The sequence below is a fragment of the Ochotona curzoniae genome, unplaced genomic scaffold, assembly GCF_017591425.1.
Source record: "Ochotona curzoniae isolate NIBS_2020 unplaced genomic scaffold, NIBS_Ocur_1.0 scaffold_4701, whole genome shotgun sequence".
NCBI classification, from domain to species: Eukaryota; Metazoa; Chordata; class Mammalia; order Lagomorpha; family Ochotonidae; genus Ochotona; species Ochotona curzoniae.
In genome coordinates, this window is record NW_024467122.1 from 58,518,092 (window position 1) to 58,544,808 (window position 26,717).

Here is a 26,717-nt window from a genome sequence, read left to right on the forward strand (position 1 = left end):
TCCTTCTCTCTGTATATCTGACTTTCCAACAAAAATAAGTAAATATTAAACAAATAGCAAAAATACCTTATAAAATAAATATAATGAAATCTGTAACAAGCGTTTAAATTTTATGTGGTCACAGAAAGAAAAAAATGGGACAAAAAAAGTAGGAGGCAGATGGAAGTGGGGAGCTAAAAACTGAAACAGAATGGAGAAGGAGGACATTTATGTATCAAAAAAAAAGAAGAAGCAGGCAGGTGTGTTCTCAGTCTGCCCTGTCCATTGTGCCCCCTGCCTGCCTGAGTGGCCAGTGGGGGAGTCAGTGCAAAAAGGAGACCCACACACACCTTCCCAAATGTGGCCAGACCATACGGCACACTACACAGATACATGAACATGCAGAGCAAGTTGACTGCTCCTAGGAGAGAAACAAACCCTTTGTATTTAGGATGGGAAACAGGAGATGACCCAAGGCTGGGAAGAAGAGGGTACTAGGTGTGTGTGGATCAGAGAGTCACTGTGACTGCCTCCCTAGATTATGAGTGGAGTGCCACTGAGCACTCAGCCGTCTTAGGTCACATGCAGCTCTTGTCTTTGTCATGGAACTTCTAGCTGGGAATGTAAGGAATGGCCTCCTCCCGTAGCTACCTGGGTGCATGGTTTGGTGCCTCCAGAGACAGAAACATGAATCCATACGAGGCTTCTCCTGTTATTCCACTTCACTCTGCACAACCACCTACTCCAGTTGAACGTGCTAGGCCATTCAGCTTTGCTTCTGATACCTGTTCCTCTTCCCTTACTCCGTGTGAATGTGTGACTACCTAAGCAATGGGCCGGAAACCTCAAACCACTCAACAGATTTTGCTTTCTTTTTGGAGTAAAGATTCAGTTTCAGGCTTTTGAGATCTAGCTTTTCAAGGAGTATGCAGTCAAATATCAACAGCAAAAATGATGCCTTGACTCTAGAAAAGAACTGGTGCAGGGGAAGTGGAGCCTGCAAGAATCTCTATCTGGATGAAAAACATGCCAGTTATACATTAAACATTCTTGCAGCTGCACTGCAAAGCCACAGCAGAGCTTCAGGTGCCTCTGAGGGCTGACTCACTCCTCAGTGCTGAGAGAGAAGATCTTGCATTAAGTAAAAAGTCCTACACAAAGTTCAAGTGGGGACAGTAGTGAGTCTGCGTCCAGCAGCATCACCCTAGCACCTCCTTAAACTCTAGGCTGCTTTTCATTGTAATGCTGGATACCACAGTTACCTGTCCCTGATCATCAGGGCCCAGTGAAGCCTTCTTTGTGCACCTAGATCACTCTTCTTTCCATTCTGTGGTTTTTCTAAGGATTTTCAGGACTTACATAATTTCATAACTATCTTAACTTCAACACTTCCTAAATTTTAAGAACTCTAATCAAAAGTTTAAAATCAAAGGTGTTGCTTGTTGACTTCACACCCAACAAAAGCCCAGCCATCATGACAAATCCCTGAATGTCCCCTTAAAAAACAACACTGGCCACTGTAGCCATAGTATCTCCTTTATTTTGATGCTTCGCTTTTCTCTGCTGATGCTGCTTCCCTAGCTTTTCCTCTGTCAGCCCCTTCTCACTCCTCTGAACACTTGCACAGTGAGTTGCTGGGAGAAAGTATTCCTTCCTCCCCTGGTACCACATACGAGGTTCAAGTTTTCTTACTGTAATAAGAGCCCTTTATGCTGAGCTATCTCTAAAACAATAAGAGTATGATAAAAAAAAAAGAGTAAAAAAAAAACAGCAAAACTATCACAGATAAGTATTTCATGGTTTCAGGTGAATATCACAATTCATTTTCTCGTACTTATGTGAGAGGCAGCTTCAGATCATTACATACATGGAAATAATCGCTTCTTATTTCTTGAAATTTGATAAGTGAAAAATCACAGGTGCTTTGGGGCATTCATGTCCTTACATTACAAGAACCTTCTTCCTATTATGAGGATATAGACAGCACCTTAAAGAGCTGACAAGAACAAGTTACGGAGCAGAAATTCTCCACCCCTCATCAAGAATAGGCTGAACCACAGATTTTTTTTTTTAAGATTTTATTTTATTTTTTATTAGAAAGGCAGATTTACAGAGAGAAGGACAGACAGAGAAAAAGACTTTCCATCTGCTGGCTCACTTCCCAGCTGGCCACCACGGCCAGGAGCTAAGCCAATCCAAAGATAGGAGCCAAAAGCTTCTTTAGGGTCTCCTATGAGGGTGCAGGATCCCAAGGCTTTGGGTCATCCTCTACTGCTTTCCCAAGCCACAAGCAGGGAGCTGGAAGGGAAGTGGAGCAACTGGGACATGAACCATTGCACATACAGGATCCTGGTGCATTCAAGGCAAGGACTTTAGCCACCAGGCTACCGTACAGGGCCCAGAACCACAAATTTACCATTTCTGGACTGGCTAGTCCTTCAAAGGGCACCACGGTGAATACTGAGCTCTACGGAATAGAGATGAGCTATTCAGAGTGGATTCATCAATGACTGTCCCAGAGATAGCAAGGTGAAAAAGCTCCACCTACCATACTTCTCCCCTTTTCCCTTTATCCCCTCCTGAGTTCCTCTCTCCCTCCCTCCATTCTTTGTTCAACAAACAAATAATAAGAAACAACAACATGCTCACTACTTTATGCAGATAAAAGATTCTGGCGTCATTGTCCGTTGAGGGAGACTAAAAAGTGCAAACTTAAACTCCAGATGTAGTGATTAAAATGCAGCTTAGGATACGTATAACCTATGACAGAGTGCCTGATTTAGATCCCAGCTACTCTGCCTCTGATTCCTGATCATGTATAACCTGGGTGGCAGCAGGAGAAGGCTCGAGGACTTAGGCTCCAGCCACCCAATGCGAGACAAGGACTAAGCACACAGCTTCATTGTTCTGAGCTTTGGGAGAGTGAACTAGTGGGTGACAGATCTTTGTCAGTCTGACTGTATATGTTTTTATCTTTTTTGTTCCTACATAATTAGTAAATGATTCATTAAGAATACACCAGGGCGCAACTGTTATAGAAGTGGTCTACTCAAGAGACCACTGAAGTGGGTAGGATCGAGTTGGACTACAACACCCATTGGTTCATGAGGAAGACGGGGCTGGAAACCGAACGGACCCAGCGAGCGCAACGACCAGCATGTGCATAAGCTAACTGATGTGACAAACGGTGTTGGAGTCTGTACTAGCAAACTCACGAAAGAATCAGATCTGGGATCATCTCAGATGAAGTTTCTTTGGATATCTCTCCAACTGAACTGCTGATCTAGGAACCCCAATCATCAAGAGACTGTCAGCCAGTGGACTCTGAATAGGTTTCATTGCGGTTGGGACGGTGAGATTAGCAACAATCCAGAACTGATGAACTATCAAAACTATTTGAGCAGGACCCTCGGAACGCACCTCATGTTTGGGAACGGGGATGGGTGGGAGGTTGGGTGGGGCTTTTCCCTTTGTTACTCCCCTAACCCCAGCTACAGGGAAAAATGATTATATTAGTGTGGAAACAATGTTACTACCCACTTTCACCCTGTAGCCCTTGACCCTTTGTACCCCAATCAACTAAGATTATTAAAATTAAAAAAGAGAGAGAGAGAGAGACCATAAAAGCATTCAAGAACAAGAACCCAGAAGGAACTACAAGGGGAGATAACAAGAAAGGCTTTCTAGGGCAAGGGATGACTGAATTAACTCATTTATGATAATGTGGAGAAAATCAGGCTGTGTGGAAAGAGGAAATGGGAATTAAACTACGCAGACACCTAAAGCCAGGCCTGGGCCAGGGGTGAGAGGAATCATTCAAAAACAGAATATTCAGGGGACCCAATACAATGGTTCAATTGGCTAATCCTCCTCCTTCAAGTACTGGGATCCCATATGGGTGCTGGTTTTTGTCCCAGCTGTTTCACTTCCCATCCATCTCCCTGCTTGTGGCCTGAGAAAACACAGAGGATGACCCAAAGCCTCGGGACCATGTACACCATGTGGGAGACCCAGAAGAGACCCCTGGCTCCTGGCTTCAAATCAGCTCAGCTCTGGCCGTTGTGTCTTGGGGAGTTAACCAACAGACAGATTTTCTGCTCTGTCCCTCCTTCTCTCTGTAAATCTGACTTTTCAATAAGAATAAATAAATATTTTTTTTTTAAAAAAAAGAACATTTAGTATGGGTTGACAGAGAGAGGTATTAAACTTTACTCTAACGCCCGGCACAGCTAAAGTCCTTTCCTTGAACGCACAGGATCCCATACAGTCGCTGTTTCTAATCCCAGCAGCCCTGTTTCCCATCCAGCTCTTTGCTTGCGGGCTGAGAAAGCAGTTGAGGATGGCCCAAAGCCTTGGGACCCTACAACCATGTGGGAAACCTGCAGATACTAGAGGACAGCAATGCTGGCTCAAGTAAGTGGGTCCTTGCCAGCCACATGCAGCACGGGTATTACTCCTCTAGCTCCTGGCTCCAGCCCAGCCCAGACAGTTATTCAGGGAGAGTAAACCAGTAGATGGAAATTCTGACTCTACCTCCGCCTCTTAGATAAAATTTTAAGGTGCAGACACAAAAGCAGGCAATATTAATTGAAGGAACAAATCTATTAGAATAGATCCAGACAACTGAAAGGTTAAAAAAAAAAAACCTAAATGACAAAAGAAAAAAGGCCTTAAAGTCTCAGAACCAGCTTCTAACCTCAGCCCCTGCATGCCATCAACTGGCATCTGGCATCAACAAGTCAATGTCTGCAATTTTCTCATCTGTGAGGCAGTTGTGATGTCTGTTCCAGGAATATAATGAGGATTAGAGATAACGTGCTTGATATCACATGGACACTTAAATATCTAAATATGGTAGTCATCAATTATGGATTCCGGTTACTGCTACTGTCACTGGACAAAAATCCCGCTCAGAAGACTTTCCAGTATTAGCTGTGCCTCGAGGACAGATGTCTAAAGTGCCATTCAAATCACGAAGATCTAGAGTGGAACTCCACTCACTGCCCACCTCCCCCATGCCACACACACCTTCCTGCTCCTCCCGCAACAGTCTCTAGATCGGTAAATGGCAATTCCAACCTGCTAGGTGTTCAGACCAAATTCATGCTGTTGTCGTCAACTCTCTTTCATCTCTCATAAGCCGACTAGGCAAGACTTCACCAATTCGTTTCTTCTTTTCTTTCTCCTTCTTTCCTTCTTTCTTCTTCTCTCTTTTTTCTTTCTCACTCTCTCCCTCTCTTTCATTTATTCTTCTTAAGTTCCGTAGGTTCACATATTTTTCCTTCCACCCTCCCCAATTACCTTCCCCATCACTGCTTTTCCCTGTATAATTATAATGTATACTCTTTCTAAACTCTGCTAACAATGCCTGCTGGTATGCATGTGGGAGCTGGACCGGGAGCAGAGCAGCTGGTGCTCAAACCAGCACTCTCACATGGGACCTGGTATTGCATGTGGTGGCTTAACACATTGTGCCACAATACCAGTCCATGTTTTACTTGTTTTTATAGTTCACCAAGCCTCGTTCAGGGAGCAGGAATTTTTGTCATAACTGTTCACTACTGTTTCCTCTGCAGGGAATACTGCCTGCCATTTGGATGTGCTCAATAGGTCTCTACTGGTCTAATGATGAGTTTGGCCTTCCCTGAATACACAAGGAGACCTCTAGGAACAGCGGCAACATGAAACACCAGAATTCACACCTGGTAAAGATGGCAGCTGAAAAGAGACAAAGGGCCAAAAAGTGACCCTGTAGCTTAGATGTCTACCTATAAACCTAGGCAGGCATGGTCTGCTCAGCTGCTATGGCAAGTTTTATGAGGACATTTATTCATAAATGGTAAATAAACCAGTAAGTTGAAGCATTCTTTAAAACTGCCTTTTAAAAAAGCAAAGATAAAAAGATAAAAATGCTGGGCCCGGCGCGGTGGCGCAAATGGTTAAGTCCTCGCCTTGCACGCCCGGGATCCCATATGGGCGCCGGTTCTAATCCCGGCAGCCCCGCTTCCCTTCCAGCTCCCTGCCTGTGGCCTGGGAAGGCAGTTGAGGACGGCCCAAAGCTTTGGGACCCTGCACCCGCGTGGGAGACCCGGAAGAGGCTCCTGGCTTCGGATCGGCATAGTATCGACCCGTTGCGGCTCACTTGGGGAGTGAATCATCGGATGGAAGATCTTCCTCTCTGTATCTCCTCTCTGTATATCCGCCTTTCCAATAAAAAAATAATAAAAATAAATCTTTAAAAAAAAAAAAAAAAAAAAGATAAAAATGCTTTCAGTTAAGAAACACATTGTATGATAGTCACAGGCATAAAAGCAACAGAGGTTGGATCCAGAAAACTAAATAAATCTAAGAGTAAAATGCCAGAAATTTTCAAAGAATAAATCTGATACCATTTAAAGATACCAATGACAAAGACTGTAAAAGCTAAATATTTAATATTTTCAAAGCAATACACATTTTTTCCTGAGATCATTTTTAGTATTTACAAGTCCCTTTGAAGCTGGCGCAATGGCTCAACTGGCTAATCCTCTGCCTCCAAGTGCTGATATTCCTTATGGGCACTGTTTCATGTCCTGGCTCCTCCACTTCTATCCAGATCCCTGCTTGTAGCCTGGGAAAGTAGCAGAGGATGGCCCAAAGCCTTGGGATCCTGTGCCTACATGGGAAATCTGGAAGAAATTATGCTGGTTCACTCCCCAAATGGCCACAACAGCCACAGCTGAGGCAATCTGAAGCCAGGAGCCAGGAGCTGTTTCTGGGTTTCTTAAAATGGGAGGATTAACCAAGCAAGCCTCAGTGCTGCACTCCAAATAAATAAATCTTTAAAAACGAATTCCATAGCTGAATTTGGTAATTTGGCATATTATGTAAAGCTAAACTATGTTTAGTCATTTTATATTCAATATATCAATTTTTTAAAAATTTATTTATTTTTATTGGAAAGTCACATATACAGAGAGGAGGAGAGACAGAAAGGAAGATCTCCTGTCCGATGGTTCATCCCCAAGTAAGCGCAACGGCTGGAGCTGAGCCAATCCAAAGCCAGGAGCCAGGAACCTCTTTCAGGTCTCCCATGTAGGTGCAGAGTTCCAAGGTTTTGGGCCATCCTCTACTGCTTTCCCAGGCCACAAGCAGGAAACTGAATGGGAAGCGGGGCCGCTGAGATTAGAACCGGCATCCATATGGAATCCCAGTGCGTGCAAGGCTAGAACTTTAGCCACTAGGCTACTACATCAGGCCCAATATATCAATATTTTATAGTATCAGATTAACTGAATTTGATCATTGACCTTCTTGGATAAGAGCGCTATTTGTGATTTGTACAATAAAGACTAAAAATAATGCCAAACTATAGGTTGCCTTCAGGATAAAATTAGCTAATACATTGCAAATCATCAACTAATGCCTTGCAGAGTGAGTATATACTGTTAGCTGCTACTACAAGTATTAGCATTAATATAGTTTCACTATTTAAAAGGGTCAGAATGACTTCTATGGGCTCAGTCATTTGGAACAGTTCTAAAATTCTGTCATATGCTGGTATAACCAACATACACCAGACACACACACACACACTCATACACACTCTCTCTCTCTCTCTCTCTCTCTCTCCTTAGTGGTAAACAATGTCATATTTACAATGAACTGAGTCCTGGTTTGTAGTCTGGAGAACTATATATATTATTTTTCTACGTATTCCAAGGTTCAAATTATATTGTATTATACTAGATTTTCTTATACTGAGAGCATAATCTGGGAGCGGGCATTTCGGCAGTGAGGAATGCTGCTTGGAACACTCCCTACCAGAGCAGCTGGGTTGCAGTCCCTGGAGTCCAGCCACTGTCTCCACTGCTGCTTCCTGTTAGCGCACACCCTGGGAGGCAGCAAGCGATGGGCTCCTGCCATCCAAGCTAGAGGCCTGCACGGAGGTCAGGGCTCCTGGCTGGGGCTTGCTCTAAATACCATAGGAACTTGGGGAGTGATCCAGTAGAGGACCAGAGGTCTCTGAATGTCAATCTTTCTAATGAATAAAATGAGTATAATCTAATTTTACAAGTATTTCTTTTTCTTCCTTTCTTCACCATTGCAACGTCTATGTCCGTGGTTAACATCAGACACAGTTTGAAGATGCTGCTCAACATCACCGGTGTCCTCTGAAATCTGCCATGGCAATATAAACTTTGCTTAAAAGTTCACTCTCTCAGAAATAAAATTTAAAAATGCGAAAAAAAAAGATTTAAAAAAAAAAGAAAGAAAATTCACTCCCTAGCATGCAAACTGGGTTGAGTCTGTCACTCATCAGCTGAGGAACACCTGGCCACACCATTAAACCCTGCCTCTCTCATTTGAAAAATGCAACATTCGTCCTTGCCTTATCACAGGATCACAATGAGATTCCAAACGCAGTTCTTAAAAGCTATATGCCCTTTAATAAATGTGAGGTTATTTCAATATTTAATAGTAATTTAGGCAATCTGAAACAAATTGGTCAAGATTGTTTATTTACTCATGACTCACAATTGGCCACTCACTCTAAAATATCCGAGAAGGCATGATTGCATCTTACAAGAGCCATAGAGTAACAATGACAGCTGACAGCTTCTACTCACCTGGCCATTTGTTTGTAAGCTTCTTCAGCTACTGCAAAGATATGTGGGTCCATATCTCCCATGTTCTGACCGCTGTATGCGTTAATGATATCTTCTCCATAAATGGGCAGTTGTTCATAGGGATTTATAGCTACTAGTACGATACCTGGAAGAAGGAACCAAAGCAATTATTTATTTGTTTGTTTGCTTGTTTATGAAATTCTAATGGGCACTCAAAGCTCGTGAAGTCAGCCAGTAAACATCAAAATAAATAAATATTAAACCAACAAGGTGCTAAGATATAGCCCAGCCTTTGTTTCTGAACCCATTAGATACCATCTGGAAACTGGACCAGAGGGTGGGTAACTGGCCTCGTTTGGATAGCCACCTCCAGCTCCTTCCTGACTCTAGCTTCTTGCTGTTGTGGTCCTTGGGAGGAGGTGGCAAGTGATTGGGTCTGTCACCCACACTGAGACCCTGACTGCTGCTTAGGCCTCAGCCTACCCCAGACATTACCTGCATTCGGGGAGTCAATCAGCAGATAGGAGTGCTATAAAAACTACAAATACTTTTTATAATATTTAATTGAAAAATTCCACTTCTCCCTATAGAATTATACCATAAAATTCAAAAGAAAAGAAAAAGCCCACTTCTAGAAATTCATTCAAATGTATCAATCAGACATTCTTACAAAGGGCTTCTTTTTCAAGATAGTTATCATAAAGGTGTAAGTGGAAATAAACTAAAACTATAATAAAAACAAAATAATTGAGTACAATTTGTTATACTCAAAACAAATTATTTGTTGTAACCATGAATTATGTTTTTAGGGTACAAGAGGTGATATGGAAAAATACAATACAAAACTATATACAGAGGCCCCAGCATTTTGGTGCAGTGAGTAAATTTGCCAGTTGCAATGCCAGCTTCCTGTATCAGAATGCCAGTTTCAGTCCCAGCTATTCCATTTCTGATCCAGCCTCCTGATGATGCAACTGGAAAGGCAGCAGATGATGACCCAGTTACTTGGTTCCTGCTATGTATCTGGTAGAAGACCCAGAGTTCATGGCTCCTGGCTTCAGCCTTGTCCCCACCTGGTTTGTTACAGCCCTTTGGGGAGTGAGTCAGGAGACATAGATCTCCCTCTTTCTCTCTCTCTCTCTCTGGTGCTCTGCCTTTCAAACAGATAAATAGATAAATATATTTTAAAAAACCTCTACCACAACTATAAATACACTGCTTCCAATTTCACATATATTTATAATGCTCTCACTCATGTCCACAGAAAAATAGAAATACAGAATACTGGTAAATTTCCAGAGGTAAATTAAAGTTACTATTCTTCATTTTTTTATACTTTTTTCCTAATTCCTAAAAGTTTTAAAGTGCATATCTGATAACACAAGTTCAACAAATATTGACTCAGTTTCAACCGAGTCCATCAGAGGCTGACTCCTTGGGCAGTAGGTTTCTGATGAATCTGATGTGTGGCTTCCATGGAGCTAGGGGAGCAGGAGGCACAAGGCAGGCCCGGTTCTTTTTATTCTGAATAAAATTATATAAGTTCCAACCTTCACACAGCTTCAAATCCAACTTGGCCTGTTTGTTTCAACAACACATACACCACATTCCCACAGCTGTAGCCCCTGGAGGAGAGTCCACAGCCCTCAGAGAGCAGGACATACTTACCACAATATGTATAAATAAGCTTGGAATCAATGAAGCGGACTCGGAGGTTGTGGAGCACAGCAGGCTCGTGCAGGTAGCTGAGGGCTGTGAGGTCATTCTCACCCACAAGGATGTCAGGGTTCCGTAAGTGAGGCAGCTCCTTTGTCTTCGGATCTAGATGGTATTCCAAATCCTGGAAACACACAAGATGCAATATCTGGATAAGTCGCACCAATGAATGTGAAAGAGGTCCATTAAGTTTGCAGATTTCCTTTTCCTGATTAAATCTATTCTCTTGGCACCTTCCATTATCACAGAAACTGTTGGAAATAGCAAGCATTAAGGAAGAGTTTTCTTTTTTCAAGAGCCACATTAACTTGTATTATCAATGCTTGCTCATATAGTTTGAGAAATTCAAGACTAGAGCTATTTTACCTATCAACTGGACCACAAATTTAATCTTTTACCTAAGCTAAGTGACAAACAATATAAAATAATGGTCAAGAACTTGGTTCTGTGGTCAGTGCTGTGGCACAGTAGGTAAAGTTACTGCTTGTGACACCAATATCCTTTATGGTGCCAGCTAAAATCCCAGATGCTCTACTTTTGATCCAGTTCCCTGCTTATATGTCTAGGAAAGCAGCAGAGAAATGCCCAAGAGGCTGGGCCCCTGCACTCATGTAGGAGACCTGGATGAAGTTCCTGGCTCCCGGTTTAGGCCTGGCCCAGCCCAGGCTGTTACGGCCATTAAAGGAATAGAAAAGCAGATAGATCTCTCAATCTAGTTCGATCTCTCCTCCCATTCCCCCCGCCTTTCAAATAAATAAGTATTGTGGGAGAGAAAGAGAATGAGTGCTTGGTTCTATGGTAAAACTGACCTAAGTTCAAATCATGACACTAGTTCCTACTTTTTACGGGGTTTGGGGTATGATATCTAAACTAAGTCTCTCATTTATAAAATAAGTATAACAGAAACTGCTTAAAAGAGTTGTGGTGATGAGTAAATGAGATGCTTGGCCTGTGCTAAGGACCAGAAACGCCTGACCCTTGGCAGGCTAAGGACTGAAATAACCTACAACACCACACGTGTGTGCAGACATGCACATGATATGCAGATATGTGCTTTCTTGGAAAAGACAGTCCACAGGTTTTGTTAGATGTTGCTGAACTATCTAGCCTCCAAGATTAAAAAGCACTGTGCATTTTCAAGTCCTGGGCATACAACTCTATGACACAGCCAATCATAGAAACTGTTGGCCAAGTATCTACAAGGTACAGATAACAAAGGACAATAGATACATGTATTTTTAATTTTCATTCACAGTTCCTTCTTATAACCCCACCTCCAAGGCAGGATATACAAACTGGATCTCTTTTTGACTTCCCCAAGGCAAGTCAAGATGCTTCTCCTATTCCAGAGGCATTCTGCCACCTCATGTCTCTCAGCCGTGCAGAGAGACCTAGAACACGGACTCCAAAACCTCGCTGGGTCTCTTTATCTGTTTATTACCAAGGATGCCTAGGAAGTGATGTCTTCATAGGCAGAACAGGAAGGTTCCTGGAGGGTGGCCCACCTAGAAAGGGTGTGGTAGATCTGAGCTCCTTCTATGCATCTCTCGCTCTGGATTCCTTGCAATAGCCTATATAACAAAGCAGGAAGTAGCAAGTGTGTCTGTGGATTTCATGAGCTGCTCAAGGCCCTTAAGGGTAGCCACACTGATAGTTAACTGTGCAGTCAGCTCCAGGCAGACAGTGTCAGAACCGAGCTGGTTAGAGGACACCATCTGGGGCCTGTCAGAGACCAGTTGCTTCCTTGCTGGTGGGGAGAAAGTCCCACATTTTCTGCAATCACAGAAGTCATCTTGTGCTGATTGTTGTGTGGGAGCACAGGAGGGGGAAAATGGTTTATTTTTCATGTGGAACAAGTGGAAAGGAAAAGTATGCCAATTAATTATAGGGAGGGGCAATTTTCTTCAAAGCCAGTGTTATCCATGCTAAAGATACATGGTAGCCTATCAATGTGTGCACCAAGCAGGCTGTTCGGGCTGAATGGTGCTGAAGGCGAGAGGCTGGCGGTCTGCTCGCTGCCACTTCCCTCTGCCTGTTTACCAGGTGCAACATCTGTCCCCAGGGCAGGCTGCTCCCTGTGCTGGTCCCACCAATATACAGCTGCTTGTTCCCTTGCTGTCTGCCAGCTGAACACCTTCCCTGCACTTTCTTTGCAATCCTTACTGCGTTCTCCCTTTTGTGCTCCTCTATAATGTTGAGCACTTGGAATGCTCACATAGCATTAGAAAGGGGTGGCAGTGCGCCTCAAGGAATATAGTCGTTAGAGATGTCCAGAGCTTTCATGGATGTTAGCCAGGTCACTCCAGAGGAGCAGAGCTGTTATCAATTTGACTGATAAAATAATGAGGGTAATAAAGAATAAAATATATACTCATGTGATCGCTTATGACATACTGACTGAATCAAATGGGGAGGAGGGACAGACAGCACTTCCATAGAGATTAATTCTAATTAATAAATGGAGAAGGAAGGAAGGATGGAAGTAGAGGCACATCTTGGAACATAACAATGATACCTAGCTCAGGTAAGACACAGCAAAAGACACTAAGATTAGTAGGCAAAGCTCAAGAGAAAAAAACGGGAAATACCGTGCAGCCTCAAAGTATGTCCTGAAAACAATGATACTCATTCATTACAAAGGAAAAAATAGTAACTAGTAACTCTACAGCATGTAGATACAAGATTGCATGGCAGGCAGTAAGGAGATGCATCACATCACCTAGAGGAAACAGCACAATGGGTATTGCTGCGGCCACTTGGAAAATGAACCAGTGGACAGGTCTTTCTCTCTGTATCTGCTTTTCCAACAAAAAGTGCATTTGTTGAACTATAACATACATCTTTCTAAATCTACTCCAGTCAACTTGTTATATTCATTATCTCCATTACATATCTCGATCTTCACAGAGTCTACCCCCTTTTCTTTGTCAGCCCAAATTTCATTTTGCTTTGAAGATCCAGCCAAAACCCATTCTCCACCTTGAAGCCTTCCCTGACAAGGCAGGTCATGATATTTCTCCTGGTTGGGATCCTAAAGTCCTAACCATTATTACAGTACAGCACAGTGGTTATGACCTGAGATAATACACTTTTGTCTTCAAATAATAAACTTAGTCTTTAATGCCTATTAACCCCAAGTAACTTACTGCAACTCATTGAGCCTCAGTTTCTTCATCTGCCAGATGGGAAGAACATCCCGACAGAAAGTCACTTGGCACATGGTACTCATGTTAACTGTTAAAAGACAGTTACTCATGTGGAAGCTAATCATATACATAGTTATTGAAAAATTCAGACTCCTGAGGTTGAACTAATAATCTCTATCTCATTCATTATATTTAGCTTCTCATGTATTTATTTATATCCAGCTTTCCTGAATATACTATATGTCCTTGAAAGGAAATTAAGGTTGCAAAAGTTTTAGTGAAAAGAGGGTGATATCACCCTGGTACACGCAATAGAGAATGAAAGGGAGAGAACTCTGACAGACTCACTTAACACTGTGAATGAGGACAGAAGCGCAGGGATACAACTGGCTTCAAGTTTTTCTGGTCACTAATAAAGTACCTCATACCATAGCAGCAAAGATCCAATCCTGATCAGACAGCTGTTTTACAAGATGTCTTCTTGGCTGACATGAAAGGATTTTAAAACTAGCCCAAACTAAATTCAATGAAACATGCATATTTTTAACAAGCATTAGAAAAATATATAAATCTGATAAGTACAATAAATTCACAGGTCAAGAAAATGGAGTTTTAGAGTACTGCTATTCTCACTAACTTATGTCACTGATTATTTAAAACCATATGTTCTGGGCCTGGCAGCGTGGCCTAGCGGCTAAAGTCCTCGCCTTGAACGCCCCGGGATCCCATATGGGTGCCGGTTCTAATCCCAGCAGCTCCACTTCCCATACAGCTCCCTGCAAACAAACAAACAAAAAAAACCCCATATGTTCTCTCTAATATAAGGAAACCATCATGCAAATTGGAAAGCTTAGTGATGGAGTAATGGAAACTACCATGTCCAGATGTGAAGACACAATGCAGCATGCATCCCTACTGCCAAATTAAAGATGGACTCCCAATGAAAGTGTTGGACAGATCTACACAATGGGATGATGGACTGTCTGACATTTTACCAGCAATGTTGGGGCACACTTAAATAGCAAACTGATGGAATCGTAACTCCTTATGAAGGAATATACTGTTGTGACAATAAAGGGAAAATCAGTCTGGGGGTGGGAATTGTGGGGAGGGGAAATCCCAGATTATAAGAATTGTACCATAAAATTCAAAATTTAAAATAAAAATAGAAAAAAAAACACTTTGAGCTTGCTGATTTTGTAAATTTAGAAAAGAAAAACACTACATTAGTTCAGAATTTAGCATTGAATGGGGAAAGTTAGACCAGCAACTTACACTTTTGAATTCTTCCTGTTTTTGACAAATGACAGCAAATAAAAGTGGAATGTTTACCTTTCCTTCCTCGAGGTGAAGCAGCAGGACTTTATCGCCTGGCTTGTAATCTTTGAGCAGCTCTGCTGACTTCCAAACTTCCTCTGGATCAGGGATCCAAACCCTGGCAAACTAGAAGACCAAAGAGAGAAAAAAAAGCAACTACTTTACAAAGATACATGGCATGATTTTAATTAAAAAAAAATTGAACAATGTACAAGTTACTTTTCAAATTAGTAGACAAAATTTCCTCTAGTCCCAGTAGCACCACCATCCCCTGGTTACATAAAAACTATGTTGTGAAAAAAAATAGTTACAGTTAAAACTTGACTCTGCTTTATATAGCAAATGCCACTAAAAGTGTAATTTTAGGTTAACGTATACATATGAAATCTATTTTTGAAGCTCCGCTTTGAGGGCTCTGCTAGCTTTAGCAGCACAGCCATCTTTTAGCCAGGGTTTACAATGTGACTTTTTTATTGTGGTTTTTATCCTATGCTCTATGTAGGTTCAGTCTGCCCTTTCCCATCCTTCCTACCTCTAAGCTGGAATCCTAACGCATAGGCCCCATTTCAGTTCTTTGGGAACACAAGTTCTTTCCTGTCACTAGAGTTTGGCCTGCAATGCACTTCTCCCGGGAATTCTGATGTCTGTCTTTTGTATATCGGATTTTAGCTCAGACAGATGTCTGCACACAGGCCTTTCAATTTTTTTTTTTTAAGATTTATTCATTTTTATTGCAAAGTCAGATATACAGAGAGGAGGAGAGACAGAGAGGAAGATCTTCCGTCTGACGATTCACTCCCCAAGTGAGCGCAATGGCCGGTGCTGCGCCAATCCAAAGCCGTGAACCTGGAACCTCTTCCGGGTCTCTCATGCGGGTGCAGGGTCCCAAAGCTTTCGGCCATCCTCAACTGCTTTCCCGGGCTTTTTTAGATCCTTCAAACCATGGTCACCCTGAGCTTCCATCCCTGCTTTGTTTCTTACTCTCTTCACATCTCTTATTACTATATAAAATTGCCTAGCTTTATGTTGTTTGCTTTGTTATTATCTTTCTTCCCCCACTAGACCATAAGCTCCACGTCTGTGTTGTTGAACACTCTACCGACTATTGTCTTCTGTAGGACAGTATTACTAATACCATGCATTAAATGTTATTCCCCAAGGAACCCAATCTGTAACATAAATACCTGTACACAGTACTAAAATATTACTCATTTCATATACTTTGCTATGTTTCAACTGCTCCTATCCTAAAGTTCACTTTATTATACTCTGGTTTCTCCTCAGATCGTATAAATCTTTCGCCTTTTACTAAAGTTCACTTTATAAAACCAACATTTTTTTGTGACTTTCTCTGGAAGGATTTGCTGTTTCCAGAAAAGATCTACAAATATAACAGATTCAGAGCTATGAAATGACCTATTAACCATGCTAGTAAAAACTCAAAAAAGTAACATGGATCCAAATGAGGTTGTAGAAATATGAACACATCAGGGCCCGGCACCATGGCCTAGCGGCTAAAGTATTCATCTTGAACGTGCCAGGATCCCGTATGGGCACCACTTCTAGTCCTGGCAGCTGTACTTCCCATCCAGCTCCCTGCTTGTGGCCTGGGAAAGCAGTTGAGGACGGCCCAAAGCTTTGGGACCCTGTACCCATGTGGGAGACCTGGAGGAAGTTCCTGGCTCCTGGTTTCGGATCAGCGCAGCTCTGGCCATTGCAGTCAGTTGGGGAGTGAATAATCAGAGGATTTTCCTGTCTGTGTCTCCTCCTCTCTATATGTATCTCTGACTTTGCAGTAAAAGTAAATAAATCTTAAAAAAAAAAAAAAAGAAAGAAAGAAATATGAACAACTCTCCCTAAACAAGAGACTTCATTTAAATTTTTTTTTTAAGATTTGTTTATTTTTATTGGAAAAGCAGATTTACAGAGAGGAGAGACAGATCTTGCATCCACTGGTTCATTCTCCACGTGGTTGCAATGGCTGAAACTGAGCTAATCTGAAGCCTGGAGCCAGGAGTTTCTTCCAGGATTCCTACATGGGTGCAGGGTCCCAAGACTTTAGGCCTTTCTCTATTGCTTTCCCAGGCTGCAAGCAGGGAGCTAGATGAAAAGTGGAAGAGCTGGGACTTGAACTGGTGCTTACATGGCACTTGAAGTTGGAGAACTAGTTAGTTGAGCCATTGTGCCACACCAACAGGAGAGTTTAACTCTAGGAAGACGTGCCCTTGTGTTCAGTGTTAGTAGCAAGCCCCAGCTCAGACCTCCAGCAGTACTTCGCAATGAGCAGGTACTTAGCCAACAGCTCCATTTCAAAAGGTTAGAAGTTAACAACACTTACAGGTAAGTGGAGAAGGGTTAAGGCCCTCACATTCACCTGAGGCTTGATGTTTAAACACTGCATACCATGCTGATAACCAACTTCCGCTTTTCTTAGCTCTATCTCTTGAGAAAACAGCCAAGGAGATACAGGCCAGAAACCACCCTATTTACCACTGCCTTTGTGTAGTTCTTTTCCACCTTAGCTGATGGGATCTGTGAATTTGCAGAAACAACTGGGGCAATTTTGGAGTACTTGCCTGTTGGAATCTCAGCTAGATAAACCCCTTCTATCCCATCTCCCATTCTTCCTCAGGTCCCAAGGCAAATGCACACAGCAGCCAAGGGAAGAAGATTATCAGAGTGTGGTCACATCAGTGCACTGACTGGGACAGAGAGGCAAGAACCCCACAGTGAGAATCAGGCAGAAACCAGAAACAAGAGTGGACACTTGTCCCTACACCTACTGAGGGCCTTCCTGGTACAACAGGTCAGTTAGGAAAAGATAACCTTGGCCTAAGCGAGTAAGACTTGACAAAGCCTTAGCAAGACAGAGTCCCATGCTGTTATAACTCTGGAACAAAGAATTACACTTTCTTATAAGGCTTTCCATTCCTTATTAAAAAAAAAAAGTTGATTAATTGATTTTTTTAAAGGACAGTTACAGAGAGTGAGGAAGGGATAGCAAACAGAGAGGGATCTTTCATCTGCTGATTCACTCCTCAAATGGCTGCAATAGTCAGGCAGGGCTATGCAGGAGCCAGGAGCTTCCATCAGGTCTACATGGGTGCAGGGGCCTGTGTACCTGGGCCATCCTCTGCTGCTTTCCCAGGTAAGGAGCTGGACTGGAAGTGGATCATCCTGGGACTCAGCCCAAAACGGGAGGTTCAGTCACAGACAGTGGCTTAACCCCTGTAGTACAATACCCTCCCAACTATTCCCAACTCCCTCTTTCCCACTCACAGAACTCTATCTGCTGAATATTCTCACACATTTAGGAAACTTCGGATCTGTTTTAGCTGCTTATGGATGTATCTGTCTCACTATATACTCTCTTTCATAGCAATCTCTCACCCCTCTAAGATTATCAAGTTCTCTGTCCATAGTTGGTTGTGCAGAATGCTTTATTTACATCTGAAGGGAAGGAAGAAAAGGGGAGGGGAGATAAGGGAAGGGAAAAAGAAGGAAATGAATGGAAGGGATGCAGATGGGAGGAAAAGGGGGAGGGGAGAGAAGGGAAGGGGAAAGAAGGGAGATGAGAACATTTGGATGAAAGGGAGCAAAGCGAATTCTACAGGCTGAGCTCAGGGTTTTCCCTGGAGCCACACCAGGGTTTAGGGCCACAAAGCGTGGTTGGCATGGAGCATGAGTCAGAGACTTGGAGAAGAAAGATTCATGAAGTAGTAAGCTAAGAGTGAAAAAAAAAAAAAGGTGTTGGAACTGGCAGGAGAAGGAAAAACAAGGTTTGGGATCTGAGGTTGTGTGATTCATGCCAACACACATACACACCCACACACACCAAAGAAGAATTAAGGAAGGAAAAACCCTTAAAACAGGTAAAATAAAAACACATATCAAAGTAAAGACAAAAGGGAGATGAGCTACATTTTATAATAGTTACACTCAGAGAAAATAATGCTAGCCCAGATTTCAGTTTCATGATAGTTTGCAAGGAAAACAAAAGGCATCTGCCCTTACACAGTACACTCTCCTGAGGCCTGCCTGGCAGTGATGAGGTGGTTCTGATAGTGACAGCATGAGCACTGAAAAGCACTGGCCAGCGCAGGGTACCACATGGGCATCAGCCCAGCCCAGGACAGACAGCCCTCCACCCTTCTCAGGGGTTACACACACCCTGAACACACACAGAGGCACAGTCTCTTCCTCCTTCTGCCCTACCTCAATGACAACACTGAAGAGGTCCTTCATTACCGGAGATGACTCATGGCAAGCTTTGCTAACTTGCATTTGATCGGTCCAGGAACGCTGAGGCGTGGGCACCCAGAGCCGCTGTTGGTGTTGCCACAGACATTTCTGGAACCAGATGACCTCACTCACAGAGTAAACCGACCAGTCCTCGAAACTCAAGAATCCGAGACACGTAATTCTCTCTTCTCTCCCAAAGTTCCATATCCGGGTACCGGATTCCCTTTTCACATAGCACAGATGTGTAGCTTTCCTAGAGTCCCTTTATCTCACAAGCATCCTGGTGATTTAAAATCTGCCTGTGTTCCTCTTTCAGATCCTATTATGAACATTTACAAAAATGAATGCTTTGTGTGGCAATTAAACCTCTTAGAAAATCTGGGTATCTTGGAATACGAGCTGAGGTTAGACAGGAATCTCGAATGATCATCAATCCCTCCTCCGATACTGGACTAAACATTCATATCCCATGGGGCTATTAATTCACAGAAGTGTTTTTCTAAAATGTATTTTTTATTTATTTAAAAGTCAGAGTAACACAGAGGGAGGTGAGGGAGAGAGAGAGAGAGAGAGAGAGAGAGAGAGAGAGAAAGGGGGGGGGAGGGGAGAGAGAATCTCATCCGCTGCTTTACTCTTCAGATGACCACATAGTCAGTGCTAGACCAGACAGGAGCCAGGAGCTTCTCCTGGGTCTCCCACATGGGTGGCAGTGATCCAAGGACCTAGGCCATCTTTTGTTGCCTTTCCCGGCACACGAGCAGAACTCTAAGCCAGGAATGGAACGGTTGGACTTGAATTAGCCCCCTAACAGGAATACCATTGTTACAGGCAATGGCTTAATCTGATATACCATAACACCCCTTTAATGGGCTTTTCAGATCAAAGAAACAAATATTATAGAAAATAAGAAATATAAAAGAACTGTCACTTCTAGCAGGTTTGATTTCATTTTTAAAAAGCTGCTATGACGGTGCTGGTGCAGGGCTTAATAGGGGATTCCTCCTCCTGCCAGCTTCAGCATTCTATATGGCTTTGTGTCCCAGCTGCTCCACTTCCCATCCAGCTCCCTGCTTGTGGCCTGGGAAGGCAGTCAAGGATGGCCCAAAGCTTTGGGACCCCTGCACCCGTGCGGGAGACCCAGAGGAAGTTCCTGGCTCCTGGCTTTGGATCAGCGCAGCATTGGTTGTTGTGGTCACTTGGGAAGTGAATCACTGGACAGAAGATCTTCCTTTCTGTCTCACCTTTTCTCTCTGTATATCTGACTTTGCAATAAAAATAAATAAATCTTTTTTAAAAAAGAATGACAATATTATAGAATGCTAGGATACTAATGGCATTAACTCATGTGTGCCTGTGTGTATATATGCCATCGTATGCATAGGACATTGGCCAATGTGACATACTTCCACAAATCACACACAATACCTAAAGAAGTGGCTTTTATGACCTGCTCGACAATTTAGCAGAATGTGTAAAATAATTCAAAGGATCACAAAGCATGTTTGACAGCATGTGGCCAGTTTTACACAACATGGCTCGTTCTGACATCACTGTGGTTCCTGCTGAGATATCAGGGCTTTTTCTGCCAAAGCTGCTACCATCTTAGCAGCAGGCCCAGGGGTATTTATACTTTCTCTTCCTCTCAGTGGTTCTTCGTTACATCATTTTAGGTATGTTAAGCAGATGTATCTTTTGAAAACCAACTCATTTACGAGATTTTCTTGTCTTTGTTGACAAATTTGTGAATAATTCATGCCTTCTGACACACACACATCAATTATTTAAGTGAGCAAAGACCAACACCATTTTCAACCTTTAACGGAAGTAGAATACTTGAAAACGAACCCAACATGTTTCTCACACCACACTGAAACTATTTTAGGTATGCAACACCTCTGGTTGAAGTACCATTCTTTCTTTTTTCCATTGTTAAACTTTGTCAAGTGATTCTTATGTGTTATAGTCTGTCCCAACAATAATATGTTTATTATCCAACCATTTTACAAAGAGAAATTTATTACTGACTGGTATTGAATCTGCAACCACATGACATAATTGTTTTTCATCAATATTGTCAGTTTCAGAGGATACTTGTTTAGTTTGCTTTCCTTCATGGAAAACACGGTACATGTGGCCTGGAATTCAGTATTTTGAAGGTGTGCCAACAAATCATAACCAATAAACAGACTGTCAAACAACTCAGCTGTGTCACTGTGGATTCAGAATTCTTATTCCCTAGCATGCAACTAGTCAACAAATAACTACAAGTGGCAACATGTTATCAGGGCAGGACATGTATACAGTATACATTGTCCCCGAATCCTACATATAGGATAACTATTTAAGAATATTGATAGGGCCCAGTGTAGTAGCCTAGTGGCTGAAGTTCTCGCCAGGACTTCATATGCTAGGATCCCATATGGGTGCCTATTTGTGTTCCAGCTGCTACACTTCCCACCCATCTTTCTGACTGTGGACTGGGAAAGCAGCTGAGGACAGCCCAAAGCCTTGTGACCTGCAAGTGAGACCTGGAAGAAGCTTCTGGCTCCTGGCTTTGGATCAGCTCATCGCCAGTTGTGGCCACTTGGGGAGTGAACCAATGGACGGAAGATCTTTCTCTCTGTATCTCCTTCTTTCTATGTAAATCTGCCTTTCCAGTAAAAATAAATAAATTTTTCTTTAAAAAAAGAACATTGGTAATTTGAAATACAGTACATTCATCAAAACAAAATGACAATGTAGTTCTGGGTAGTACTTTCACAAATACAATTCTTATACTACATACCAGTCACATAATAATCTTTTGATCAGCTGAACATTTAGTAAAAATAAATTTTATAAAAAAGTAAAAAGTAAATTTTATAAAAAGTAAATTTTAGTAAAAGTAAAGTTTATACCATTTCCACAATGAATTTAAAAATATTGGGCCTTATACAATGACTCAATTGGCTAATCCTTCCCCTTCAAGAACCAGCATCGCATATGGGTGCTGCTTTGTGTCCTGGCCGCTCCACTTTCTATCCAGCTCCCTGCTTATGGCCTGGGAAAGTAGTCGAGGACATGCCAAGGCCTTGGGACCCTGCACCTGTGTGGGAGACCTGGAAAAACTCCTGGCTCCTGGTTTCAGATTAGCTCAGCTCTGGCCATTGTGGCCATTTGGAGAGTGAACCAGCAGACAGTACATCTTTCTCTCAGTTATCTCCTTCTCTGTAAATCTGCATTTCCAAAAATAAACAAATAAATAAATCTTTTAAAAATAAATATTTTTCAAAACTTTAGTCATTCATCTACACCCTTCTTAAAAGAACATAATTCCAAACAACATTTATTTCAAAGTCATTATGTAAGTGGTATATTTGTTACATACTTTACGCTTTTACAAATGTCCTATATAGAGATGGTAGGACATAATATAGTTAATTATCTACAAGCATTAATGAGAAACAGTCCCCCAGCCCCCAGCTTAAAAATACAAGGTTGAGCTGCCCAAATGGAACAGCATTTCACAATAGGAGGCTGCTTTGAAGATGAGGAGCAGAACATGCGTAGACATGAAATGCCTCAAGGTTAGCAAAACGTATTCATGTTTACATCTGACATGCTACCTACCCCTTTGTCCATAACTTGGACAGACTTTTGATCAACAGAAACCTCATAAAACTTGTTCAAACAAAACCTACAATTCCAACTTCGTAGTGTTATTATGTTAAAGTACATATACAGATTAACCTGCTAATAGAGGACTCTGTGCTTATTTGAAATACTGAAGCACAACTAGATACATGCTAAGTAGCAAGGAAGAAAATGTCCCCAAAGTTAGCCTAAAGAAAGGCCACCATGGGGCTCTGCACGATGGCGCAGTGGTTAAGGTCCTCGCCCCGGCAGCTCCGCTTCCCATCCAGCTCCCTGCTTGTGGCCTGGGAAAGCAGTCGAGGACGGCCCAAAGCTTTGGGACCCTGCACCAACAAAGGAGACCTGGAAGAGGCTCCTGGCTTCGGATTGGCTCAGCTCCAGCCGTTGCGGCCGCCTGGGGAGTGAATCATCGGATGGAAGATCTTCCTCTCTGTCTCTCCTCTCTGTATATCCGCCTTTCCAATAAAAATAAAAAATAAATATTAAAAGAAAAAAGAAAGAAAGGCCACCACGGAAGAATGGTGTTAGACCATGGGTTGGCTATGCTGGCATTGCAGTCATGGAGAGATAATTACTACAGAACCAAGTAACAGAAGTAATTAGATACTGAAGCTATTAAATTATGACTCAGCAATTTTCAAACCTCCAGAAAAATCAAGAGTCTATCTACTCTGCTTCTCTCAGCTACAACAGCCATCAAGAGGTAACTGGTATGATGGAATGGACAGAAAGCACCCCAGCTGATGGTCCCGAGTTCTCAGTAGAACTGGGAGGAACTGACAGGGCTAAGGGGATCCTAACAGGAAGACCACAAATGATTGCCAGTCTATTTTAGGCTGTAAAAATAATCCAACTCACAAACTACATAGAGGACATCTGTTGTTGAGCAAGAGTTGCTTCAGTTGTGACTGTAGGGAGAGAATTCTGAAAGAGACATACAGCACAAGCAAGCAGAGGTCCTAAAGAAACCCTGCCTCAGTCTTTTGGACGGATGTTGAGGTTCCATTCCGGAAGCGGCTTGACCACAGCCTTCCAGCAGCTCAAATAAATTCCTCCACATATCATTTCATTTTACCTTGTAGTGATGGTGGAAGGACAACATTCTATTTCATTAGCATTTTAGCATGGAAAAGAAGTTCTCTGCTTTACTAACTTGCTCTGTGGTCTTCATAAAAGCTGATGACTTACTTTCTGTATCTGGGATGACTAGTTCCCACTGTGTAGGGAGAACTCCTTTTCACTTAATTTGTAATTACATCTTTGAAGTCTAAAAGGATGCTCCTGAATTCCTACTTAGATAGTAAATTCAAGTTGCCCTCTTCAGGTGCACCAGAACTTTCTAAACTATTATCACATAACAACTTCATTCTTCATCACTGAAGATTATATTTAATTTCACTAAACTTCAAATTTCTGTACTTACAAGTAAACCGATGAATACAGAATATGCAGACAAGATTAAGACACGGACTTTGGAGGCAGACACATACAGCAGCTTCAATATTTCCCATCTGTGTAACCTTAAACAAATCATCCAATGTCCTTCCTCAGGGTCCTCACCTATGAAACTAGTTGTTACTAATATCTACCCCAATAGAACGATGTGTAGGACAATGGGATAAAGCTAAAAAACCTTTACATTATGTCACCATCCCAACTGCACAACAAACTCACACTGAAGCATTTCACTGTATTTCATCCGAGTTCCTCCACTCTATACTAGAATACTAGAATATACTCTATACAGAATACTCTATACTATGGAATCCTGCCCTTCCCTGGGTTTAAAACCATCTTGCTAGATGGTTGTTGCCTGAGTCCTGGCTCTGCCTGGCTTCTACATTTCTGGAACATGCCAGGTTCTTTGAGATTGCAAGGTCACTGACGCATCTTCTGCCTAACAACGTCCTTCTCTCATTGCCTCACTCTTCTTAGGATTCAATCCCTCTCACTCTTCAAGGCTCAGTTTAGATCTCTCCTTCTCAGAGAAGTTCTCCCTGACTACACTATAGAACATTTTCTTTACTTGGGAGTACCTGTCTTCCCAAGTAGTCCAAAGGCCTGTAAAAGTAGAGACCACCACTAACTGCAGAGCCTAGAACGTCTTTGGTGAGTAGTAGGTATTCAATAATTATGTGTGGAATTGAATGAAGTACTTACATTATTTTGCCTGAAAAAAAAAATGGCTATGACCAAAATGTGAAAAACCTCCTCTGCTATGGGAGGCAGTTTTGCCTTTATAACTACAGAAGGTAAAGAGCATGCTAAGGGTTTTGAGTAGGGCAAGGAATGATCGGATGTTTCTAATGCCCTAGTTTTAAATGCAGTCTTTCAATCACCATCAAAAGCACATCAGGAACAAGTCTTGCTTGTGATGAGTTGTTCGTCCCCAGTGCTGTGTATAATTCTGTCATTACCATTTTATCTGGAGGCAGGGCTTATCTATTATGCACATAATACTTTCATTCATATTAGGCAAATGCAGAGAGCACTGAAGGGGAGGCGGCAGGAGGGATGGGCAAGTGGGGTTGCCTCACTGATGACGGGAGCCAGAAGATTCTTGTCCTGGAAACAAAAGCCCTGGGAGTAGGGTGACTGAGAAGTCAAGTAAGCAAAAGAATCCCATTGGCTTGATTCTAATGGAAATGGCAAACTTCGGACTTCTGGCTTCTTTCTGATTGGCCCCTTCCCTTTCTTACGGTGGCCTTTTAGCTGAATTTTAGCTGGGAAACCAGCTTTCAAAATCAACCTAGGACTATTATTTGGAAGAAAAGACTGCCCCAAAGGTTTTTAAGCAAAATGAAAACTTCCTGGTGACAATATATATCCTAAAAACAAAGTCAAAATATAAATTGACCAAGAAATATATTTTTAAAAGCAAATTGCCTTATTGTTTAAAGAACTCTTACAAGTTATTAAGAAAAAGATAAACTCAGAAGCAAATGGGCAAACAGAAAAAATTAGGCTACTAACAGAAACGCTATTACAAAACAAAATCAGAAAAGATACTGAACCTCACTAACAATTACAAACATATTAAAACATAATGTTAAAATTTTACATATTGGAATTTAAAAATCCTAAAAGACTGAAAATACTGTGTTGGGAAGAAAGCAGACATTTTCATATGTTGGTGACCAGATAGAAGAAATCACTTTTTAAAACAATTCGGCAATTTTTTAAGAGTTATTTATTTTTATTGGAAAGGCAGATCTACAGAAAGATTTTCCATCCACTGATTCACTCCCCAAATAGCTGCAATGGCCAGAGCCGAACTGAGCCAGGAACCAGGAGCCGGGAGCATCTTCTGGATCTCCAACATTGGTATGCAGAGTTCCAAGACTTTGGGCCATCCTCTGCTGGTTTCCTAGCCCATATGTAGGGAGCTGAATGGGAAGTGAAGCAGCATCCATATGGGATCCAGTGCTTGCAAGGAGGGGATAAGCCAATTAAGCCATTATACCAGGCCCAACAATTTGGCAATTTTGTCCAAAACATAAAAATGAATTACTTCAATGAAATATATCAAGCTAGGGGAAAGTCACTTTCAAATTTGTCCTTTAGGTGTTTCCATATTTTATATCATTTGATGATTATTATTTTATAATAAAGAGTTTTAAAACTGTTTCTACTTGATTCAGAAATTCCATATCTAGAAATTTTTCCCATAATTTACTCAAAAATAAATTTTTCCAAAATGTACAGAATTGTTTATAAAAGTAAAGAAATGCACAGAGATTAACATAACAATATGTTAACACATACTTAATTGTGGTTTATCTCTACAATGAAATACTAGCAAACAAATGGATCTGCATTTACTGATATAGAAAATGCTATTGGTCACAAACAGTGATTCAAGAGTTGCAAGGCATCAATTCATTATTATTTAATTTATTGGTAATACATATTTATGCAGCCATATGATACAGTGGCTTAGAATTCACGGGTTATCATTTGAGGTTTCTTTGTGGACATAAGCCCATCACATTCATGTGCCGATTTTTTTCACCCAGGCATAATGAATCACAGCTCTGAGACCTCTCTGGGAGGAGGCCAGAGCCGGAGCACGGGC

At 41.9% G+C, this 26,717-nt stretch overlaps 1 protein-coding gene across 1 annotated transcript in view; it reads right to left on the minus strand.

The window, feature by feature from the left end:
* MYO5A (myosin VA) overlaps positions 1-26,717 on the minus strand; it is a 174,619-nt gene that overhangs the window by 103,655 nt on the left and 44,247 nt on the right. The window contains exons 2-4 of the mRNA XM_040969826.1: positions 14,783-14,893; positions 10,257-10,428; positions 8,589-8,733 (exon numbers count right to left, since the gene is read on the minus strand). Of these exons, the coding sequence (XP_040825760.1) occupies positions 8,589-8,733; positions 10,257-10,428; positions 14,783-14,893 (428 nt within the window). The remainder of the gene's footprint in view (positions 1-8,588; positions 8,734-10,256; positions 10,429-14,782; positions 14,894-26,717) is intronic.